Here is a 9,224-nt window from a genome sequence, read left to right on the forward strand (position 1 = left end):
CCTCACACTCCACTGCTTTTCTGCCCTCTGCCTGCCGTGAACTGCTTCTCCTCTGCAGTGCCTCTCTGTTGTACCGCCCTGCCTTCGAGCCAGACACCTACAAGCCGAAACCTCTGCCAACTGTGAGCTACAATAAGCTTTTCCTCCTTAAGCTTTGGGTGTTGGGTATTTTGTCCCAGCAATGAGAAAAGCAACCATGACAGTGGTCTCCCACTAGACCCCACCTCCTAAAGGTCCACTGCCACCCAGTAGCATCATCCTTGAGACACAGCCCTGAACACCTGGGCCTTTGCGGGCCACTCCAGACCAAAGCTTCATCAGCGTGATACAGACAGGCACCTCATCTCCCAGAATCAAGCATCTGAAGTCATGAGAATGATTGTGAGATGATGATGACGGTGTTAATAATATTAAGGCAGAAAAGTCACAAAGCCAGAAGACTTCTGATACATATGTGTTTATTGAAGTCAAATAAACATTGTAACTCTATAATCATTGTCATAAATATCAATATTAGCCTTATACTCAAGTAACAATACCAAATAATGTCTCTATAAATAAATTCATCTTAATAAAATGACATAAATAAAATGCATACTTATAATAATAAATAAATTTATAAATACAAAATATTGACTATGGAAATGAAGCTATTTAGGATTTTGTATAAAGAAATGAGAAATAATCATTTTGGAAATGGACAATTTAAAAATAAATTATTTTCTGTTGTATGAAATACCAGTTACAATAAAATGTTATCAGTAAATCAGTAAATCTCTAAGCTTGGAAGGTTTATCTTCTGGTATTATGGACAAAGCAAAATTGGTTTTTTTTTTCATGTGAATTTCACCCACAAATTGGGTTGACTTCTTATTATTTTTAACAGGCAAGAGTGTTCATTCATTTCTAGCTTTACTTGAGTGGACGCAATAATTTTTCAGTTCCATAAACAGCAAATTCACCTCGCCAATTGCTTTGATCTCTCCACTCTCTCCAAGCTGTGAAAATTAGAACAAAAATGTATGTGAGCCTTTGTGCCCTGTCTTCTAAAAAGGAACAAGATAGAGGGAAGTGTCATGATTAAATGGCTGGAGACAGAAACCAAGTATTAGCCTTTTACAAAAGATTAATAATACCCATTTAGTAAGCTATAAGATAATTTGCCAAAGACCTTAAAATCAAGACTATCAGAAGTGAGAAGGCGTCACCAGGCATGGGTCTGTTACAGGTCACTTGATGAAGCTATTGCATGTTTACAATGTATGCATAGGCCAAAACATCACATTGTCACTCATAAATTATATAACTATTATTGTTCAGCTAAAAATAAATAAAATTTTATTGGAAGTGGAGGTAAAGTGAGGCAGAGAGATGCCCCGTTCCTAATCAGGCCAAACAGATGGGAGCTGTACCGGAGTCTGGGAATCCTGACTTTCCCCCGGTACGGCATGCCCCACCACATCACCACAGCTGTATATGAGCAGTTACTGAGGACAGCTCAGCTGAGACAGCCTTGAATCAAAACCACGCATTCACCTCTGCACTTGGGCTTTACCAAAATGTTCCTACTTTCTTAACAAAGGGGGGGCCCAAAAACAGATTTTAACTTTTGTGAGGAAAATAACAAATATGCCCTCTTTCGTTGCTCTAATGAGTAAATAGCCAGGTCCACCTCTTAATTTCCTTCTTTCTTCCTCCTCCCAAGGAGAGATGAGGGTCTCAAACTTAATGGGAGGAAAAACCCAAATTCAAATCCAAACCACCATGCTCTGAAATTCATCAGATCTTTCAAATTTGCTCTGAATTGTTCCAAGGACGTCCTATCATCATTGTCCTCCATATTTTATCCTCCTTTCTTGACCTGCTCTCCTCCATAGTACCTTTCCATACTTCTTTGGACTTGTCAAAAGATACTGTTTCATATCTCAAAGAGCCTCAAGACAGAAAATAATTTCACAGCGTGTCTTGCTTTACCGTCTGCCATACATGCTACTACAGCCTGTTCCCTGCTTTCACCTCTACTGACAGAGAATTAATACCTCCCATGAATGGCCCATTATTCCAGACAGCTCTGACCAATTGTTCCTCCTGTCTAACTTTCTCTGAATAGCATTCCTTGCTTACCTCTGTTTTTTGTTTGGTTGGTTTTTGAGGGGAGCTACAGGAAAAAGCAAAATTGCTCTTCCATGTGGCAACCCATTGTAAAAATGAAAGTTAACTCTCTCAAAATGGATTAAAGGCTAAAAAAAAAAAAAAAAAAAGCCTTGTTTTCCTACACAGATCTGATCTCCTAGGAGATTTTTCTCTTTCACACTTCACTTTTCTAAAGACAACAAAATAAGCTGACAGCAGAGATTTTTTAAAACGAGAAGTACAAAGCAGTTCTTATCTATAGCATGCTGGCATCTAGCTCTCTGTGTCTATGTAATAGCTCTGCAACAAGAGGATTGAGTTTCACAGTGAAAACCTACAAAGCCTTCAGCAGTCAAAGGAAAACGTAGCCGTATTCATTAAAATATGCTTAGGAAGACTCTTTTAAAATTTAAGAAAGAAAAGGGGGAATTGAGGGTAAGGGCATTAGTGACAATTCCGTCAAGCAGGGACAGCCTTCCTGTTCCTGAGTATTTAACTGCCCAGTTGGCGAGAAGCATCAGTTTCCCTGCTACCACTCGCTCCTCTAGTTGGAGGATGACTTATACTTGCTAATCTGAAGCTGCCGCTGTTGTACTTTTCCCCCATAGGCCCATAAGGATATTCTCCACAGAAAGGTATGCTAGCTCTCAGGAGATAAGTGCTCACCCGACACTGGCTGAGGGAGTGAAGAAGGAAGCATGATAGATAAGAAGGTGAAAAGGGGGAGAAAGAAAATAGAGTTTCCAATTCGGACTTCTATTTCACTATGATAAACATATGCCTAATATTTTCACTCTATCGAAAACTGTAGAAAAGAAATTATAGTTGTCTCCTTCTGCTTTTAAGATGAAATCAATAGCTATTAAGTACTTTATTATGAGAATCAAATATAAGTATCCATGATTCCACAAATTTGTCTTGTATGCAAGTCTAGCTTTTTTGTTATTATTCTGGGTTGATTTTTCCCAATTTTAAAAGATCAAATTAATGCCTTTATAAATCACTTCAAATAAATTTTTACCCAGGCACTTTTCTGCTTTTAAGCAAGTACTTTTTCAGATTATAGGGGACGACAGGATCTGAAATTTCCCTAAGAGGGGCTGGGGATTTAGCTCAGCGGCAAAAGCGCCTGCCTCGCAAGCGCAAGGTCGTGAGTTCGGTTCCCGGTACCGGAGAAAAACAAAACAAAAAAAAAATTTCCCTAAGAATTAATAATTCCTAACTAACGCAGATGGCTGGGTAAGGGCTGACCTGGGAATCAGGGCACATGCGTCCCAGCCCTGGCTCTGCCACCAGCCCGCATCCCCCAGAACATAGGATAATGAGACTGGATGACCTAATTCCCTGCTGGTGCTAGGATTTCATGATTTGCAAAAAAAAAAAAAAAAAATGTGTACTGGGAATTGAACTCAGGACCTTGGGCTTGCCAGGCAGGCACTGTGCCGCTGAGCTATCTCCCCAACCCTGATTTGCAAAATTTGGAAATTGATTCTTAGAGGTATACAGCTATATACATATGCACCTAACTAACCCATCTAATAAGAGTAGAGTCAAGTAAAACATCACAAAGTACAAAAAAAGAAAGAAGTCAATCCCCTACAGATTGGCTTATTGCTAATATTTATCAATATTACCTCTTTCACTGTGTCCTTCAGCTGCTGCACATTCCTCTGGATATGCCGGTCATCACCCCTGACATGCTACAAAATGAAAGCAAGAGTCACTCTTTTCGTTGTGCGGAAGCTTTACCGACCTCAGCCTCATCTGAGGCACATGACAATTCACCTGGAGTGGAAGCTTTCAGTAATTTTACCCACAATGACCTAGATTTCACCAGTGACCTACATTATCTTGGACAACAAAATCCAGACATCACAGGGAGCCTCTCTTCATCTCTGGGAAATCCAACTGAGGTTCAAGTCTATCGCCAGAATGAAATGGTGTATGCCAATTCTGGCAGAAGTAAAACCCTAACCTTACCTCATCAAACTGTGTGCTCAGAACAAGAAATGTCTGCAAAATGCAAAACATTTCATGCGGAAAGATCCCAACTACCAGGTCGCCTTCTGTGCCCACTCCACTCCAGCATGCTTCCTGGTTGTCAGTGTTCAGAGGCACCAAGTTCCCACACTCCCACGACGGGAAAGGGGAGGAGCCTTTGTCCCCCTACAGTGACTAGGCCTCCCCATTCCTGCCTTCTCTTCCACTTTCTGTAGCTGCCCCTCCCTCCAGCAAATTAGACTGAGTGGTCAACTTCCACCTCAAGGCATGCTTCGTTATGGCTCCCACTATCTTTTTCATTATATGCAAGCTCAGTTTTTTTCTTTCCTCAAACAAATGAGGCTTTTCTACACTGGTCTTCCAGACACCCGCCACCACCATAAACTCAAAACGTGACTCAACTAGAGCAAAAGCGAAGACTTGGCTACTCCAAGTCTCAATAAGAGTGTTCCTGAGGCCCTTATTACGGCCAGGCTAGGACAGAGGAGAAGGGAGGGCCAGGGAATGGGCTCTAACGGGAAGAAGGGAAGGCCACAGTGGATGGGCTGAAAGGAAGACTTACGCAGAGGCTGAGTTTGTTGCTGAGGTCAGCCAGGAAGGACGACACCTCCTGCATGTAGGGCTGGAATCTGTCTGACTGGGGAAGCAGTACTTCTTCAAGAGTGAAGTTCAGCACCTGCTTCATCAGATAGCAGCGATCTCTCACCTGCAGGTGGAAGGGAAGCAGCAGAGGTCGTATTGTGGGACACCCAGAAGGCCCTTCCACCATTCCAGCCTACCACCATCCTGCCCAGTGCAGTGATAGCCTACAGTCAACCAGTGCCCTGTTCGGAAAGTGATAGCTTACATGTACTCCTTGGAACAGCTGGGGCCCAATGAGACGGATATCTGTGTTGTTATCAGCAAAGCTGGCCTGGAAAAAGAGAACAAGACTAAGTGCCTGGACATGGAAGCAATAGAAGAACAGTCTATATGTGCCTTCTCCTCTTCCCAGAGCAACCCCAGAATAGGTAAAGACAGAATTCAGATGTGTGCATGAGTTTACAATACCGCACAGAGAGTAAAGGAAAAATTAACACTGTAATTTAATAGGCCCCTAAGTAGCTCCTCTGGATAAACTCAGTGTATGTATTCTGAAGGCAGAAATGGAAGAAAGGAACTCTAGTGAAAATGAGACCCTAGAGAGTCTTTAAGGAGATACAGAAAATTATCCACCTGTGGGCATAAATGATGGATTCCTGGAGAGCTTAGAATGCACCAAAGACAACTGTAAGAACTACTTAGCTCCCAAGTAGATAGGAGGAGAGAAAGAGAGATTGGACTGAGCACCTCGTTAGCGAGCCTGAAGGTGTAGTTGGTGATATAGGGTTTCTGGAAGTCATCGAGCCTGCAGTGGGAACTGACAGGCACAGCCGCTCCTCCCTGCAGCGACAGGGCAATAAGGAGGACACAGCTAGCGGCCAGAGCCCCCACCAGGGAAGCACCCACAGACTTCTGCAGCGCAGCCATGGCAGACGACTTGCAGTGAATGACCGGCAGCTGGGAAAGAGAACCTGGTGTCAGAGAACGAGAGACGAAGACAACATCAGTCAAGAAGTTTCACACCAAGCAGACCAAGTGCACCAGTTTGCTGAACGCTCACCTGCTCCGGTGATTCTGCTTGTGATGGGAGGTAGACGCTGCTGCTTTTATAGCCCTTGGGACATCACATTTTTTGTGCTGCAAAAAATATGACATCAGCAATTATCTAATTTCCAGTTCTGGCTTCTGAGAACTACCTAACCACCACCGGACCCACAAAACACCACCTTCTGTCTTTCCCACCTTGAGATGCGAGTGTTTCCCTACTACGTCACTATTAGGGCCCAGAAAGTGCCTTGACAAGTAAGTCCCAGAAATTTTCTATACCCTACATATTTTTCGAAGAAAACAACTGCTTTGCCTCAGTAGACTCCACATAGAGTGTATTATTCTTTGATCTTCTACAGTAACTGAGTAAGCACATTGGTCTCAGACTCATTTTCCTACCAGCTTTGTAGATTCTTATCTGTTTAGAAGTGACCAGAAATAAAGGACTCGTGTGACTCGGCCGCCACCCCCAAGTAAGCATTAGTGACCACCTGAAGCGCATTCCAACAGTTTAAATAATTTTATCTCACTTTTAAAAGTATGCTGAATCCCAAACTAGATCTATATTTTAAAAATAACAGTGTTGGCTGTTTCCTTCCCAGAGTCATAACAAGTGATCGTAGATGCAACTATAAAAATTTATTTAGGGAAAGACAACCAATGTCAGTTTAAGTTTAGAAATACTGATACTGAATAAACTAATCACCATTTTTCTTTTCATGTACTTTTAATTAAAGAATACCCTATATACAATAATTCATTTTGAAATTTTATCTACACTAATTTTAAGTAACATACAAATACCAAAACACTAGTTCCAAATAATTTCATAATAACATTTATTATATAGATGGACATCTAAAGAAGAGAATCTGAGAATATAGTGGTTGCATCTTGACTTTAAATTATTAAAAATATACTGAGTCCCAATTAATAACTAATGCTAGAACAAAAATCCTCCCAAGGATTGGGAGCAGACAGCAAGTGTAACTGTCAAAATGCTAGTGGCCATTGCGAGGGAAAGGAATGTGCATTCGTACAAATTAGTTTGACCAGATTTTTTTCCACACAACTGATTAAGATCTGGAAGATGGGATTCAAATCACTGTAGACTCTTGCGCATGTTAGAGATGACACAGACCTGAGAGGAGCCCCTAACCAAAGGTTCAGAACAGTATGCGGAGATGGAGCATTTGAGGAGACCTTAGGAGAAAGGGAAGGTGACAGAAAATAAAACTGTATGATCACATTGATTTATGGAATCAAAAAATGTGAAACTTACTGAAGCAGAGTGAGACGGTGGTTTCCAGCAACTGAGGCGGGAGCCTGGGGACATACTGGTCAGAGGATACAGAACTTCAGTGAGAGGGAAGAATTGTGTTCACGAAATCTGTAGTTAATAACAATATATTATATGTGCAAATTGCTCAAAGCATAAATGGTGTGTGCTCTCCACAAAAATATGTGAAGTAAGGTGGACGTTAATTTGCTTGATAGATAGAGATAGAGATAGATACTTGCACAACATATGTGTACATTTATTTTTCAATTAAAATAAAATAAAATGTATCTATGGGTGGTTTTTTTTTGGTTTTTTTTTTGGTTTTTCTCCGGTACCGGGAACCGAACTCACGACGTTGCGCTTGCCAGGCAGGCGCTTTGCCACTGAGCTAAATCCCCAGCCCCCCATTAATAAAATGTATCTAAAATAAAACAAATCCTTAGAACTGTTTGAAATGTTTGAAACATTTGCTTAAAGTTATTCTCGATCCCAAAAAAGATGAAGAAATGCTTTCTTATCTGATTTTCTCTTGTATGAAGTGTGGCAATTTCTGTCCCAATTATACAGAACTCTGTATAATAATATTAACACTAAATTTAAAATATTTTGTAGGGGCTGGGGATTTAGCTCAGCGGCAAAAGCGCCTGCCTGGCAAGCGCAAGGTCATGAGTTTAGTTCCCGGTATCGGAGAAAAATTAAAAAAAAAAAAAAAAATTGTGAATTAAATAGACTTTTGTTGGTTTGCCTGAGCAACTGCCAGCTTTGCTCCCATGGGAAAACACATTTTCTCTTCACGACCTTGTGCTTGCCAGGCAGGCGCTCGTGCTGCTGAGCTACATTCCCAGCCGGGAAACTCATTGTGACATGGCTGCATTACGGGTTTTTGAGGGAAGCCTCCGTGTCTCTCACACTGTAACTCCAGCACTGACAACAGTGGTGCGTGCCTAGGAAGGGTGCAATAGCAACATGGTGAACAAATAAATGAATGTGTGCGTTTAAATAATCTACTATCTCTGGATTCAGGGAGGTGATCTGGGGACTCCCTTCATAGCACTTCTAAAGTTGGGGTTTGACCTGCTCATACTTCACGGTTTCATCCATGAATAAATAACTGTGAAATAAAAATAAAATGCCAGAAAATTGCAAGTCAGTCTTTAATAGCAGCAATACGTCTCTCATCTTTTACATCCCCCAGTGGGATAACCATTAATAAGATAGTATTAATGGATCCAAGATCTTGAGTTTTCATGAGCCTGACTAAATCTCACTAAAATGAAGATCTCTGGAGCTAACTGTGGATTTCTGAACAGTTACAGCAAGAGTCTCAAAAATATTTGCTATTAGGAAAGAATATAAAGTATTGCTGCTCCTGTGAAAAGACATCTAGAGACGAGTGTGCTAAATAAATTCAGGGGAGAAAGGTCCTTTTTGTGACTTGTTTCCCTGTGACTGTTCAAGTCTCTTCCATAGCTCACCCAGATAAAGGGCCACCGCAGCCCCACCCTCCCAGACAGAGCCTTCGCTGACCTTCAAACAGGAGGCTGCCTTTGCTGAAAAGCACTGACTGATTCCTGGACCTGTAGATGCCTAGCGCCTTACTGAAAGCAAGATAAATCTTAGCATCTCTGTCTCACCTTTGTGGTGGTCTCCTTTATGATCTTAACCTGGGGCTGTATTCCTGCCCAGCTCTGCACATAGCCATGTTCACCACTTAAGGAACATCTTCCTAAAAACAAGCGACCCATAGTGAAACTAGCCCTAAATTTACCTCACCTTTCTCATTCCCCTACAAGAGTCAGGCCACCAAGATAAGAATAAATAACGTATTTTCAGGGTTTCCAGGGCTGCATTCAGCTGCCAGCTTTTGCATCATCCTCTTCCAGAAGCCCCAGTGTGGCACCTAGAACTCTCCAGTCATTGACCTAAAACCTCCGGGAAAAGCAGAACCTCGCAGACAGATCGCCTCACAATGGGACCACCCCTGCCTGAGCAGCACAGTTATCGCGAGATGGGAACTGAGGCTGCCCGAAAGCTGGAGCAGTCGTCTCACGATGGGAACAGACTTGCTCCTTCAAGTGACTAGAGCAGTAACACTTCCAGAGCCACCCGACACACAGCAGAGCTCCAATAATAATCAACAAGCCTACCCTCTGACCAGGACTGTGTAATAATGCGTATT

General features: G+C 42.0%; 1 protein-coding gene across 3 annotated transcripts; it reads right to left on the bottom strand.

Moving 5' to 3' along the window:
- Positions 1 to 695: 695 nt before the first annotated feature.
- Il22 (interleukin 22) lies at positions 696 to 8,959 on the bottom strand. Of its 3 annotated transcripts, none has more exons than XM_005397469.2 (8): positions 8,819 to 8,959; positions 7,046 to 7,100; positions 5,777 to 5,853; positions 5,464 to 5,673; positions 4,982 to 5,047; positions 4,697 to 4,840; positions 3,768 to 3,833; positions 696 to 998 (listed from the first exon to the last, which is right to left on the bottom strand). In XM_005397469.2, the coding sequence occupies exons 4-8, from the start codon at positions 5,641 to 5,643 to the stop codon at positions 897 to 899; spliced, it is 558 nt and encodes a 185-aa protein (XP_005397526.1). In that variant the 5' UTR covers positions 5,644 to 5,673; positions 5,777 to 5,853; positions 7,046 to 7,100; positions 8,819 to 8,959; the 3' UTR covers positions 696 to 896. The 3 variants fall into 3 exon arrangements, with proteins under 3 accessions (XP_005397526.1, XP_013376301.1, XP_013376302.1); XM_013520847.1 differs by having other exon boundaries at positions 5,464 to 5,687; XM_013520848.1 differs by having other exon boundaries at positions 5,464 to 5,687; positions 7,046 to 7,153.
- Between the last annotated feature and the right edge of the window lie 265 nt (positions 8,960 to 9,224).

Source organism: Chinchilla lanigera, unplaced genomic scaffold (genome assembly GCF_000276665.1).
Source record: "Chinchilla lanigera isolate Chin_1 unplaced genomic scaffold, ChiLan1.0 scaffold00057, whole genome shotgun sequence".
Lineage (NCBI taxonomy): Eukaryota > Metazoa > Chordata > Mammalia > Rodentia > Chinchillidae > Chinchilla > Chinchilla lanigera.

Excerpts from the sequence above, each read along its gene's own strand:
- Il22 (XM_005397469.2), bottom strand. The coding sequence starts at position 5,643 with ATGGCTGCGCTGCAGAAGTCTGTGGGTGCTTCCCTGGTGGGGGCTCTG. Across the intron at positions 5,048-5,463 it reads CCTTCAGGCTCGCTAACGAG|GCCAGCTTTGCTGATAACAA; the intron begins GTGCTCAGTCCA and ends CTCTTTTTCCAG. Across the intron at positions 999-3,767 it reads TGAAGGACACAGTGAAAGAG|CTTGGAGAGAGTGGAGAGAT; the intron begins GTAATATTGATA and ends TAATTTTCACAG.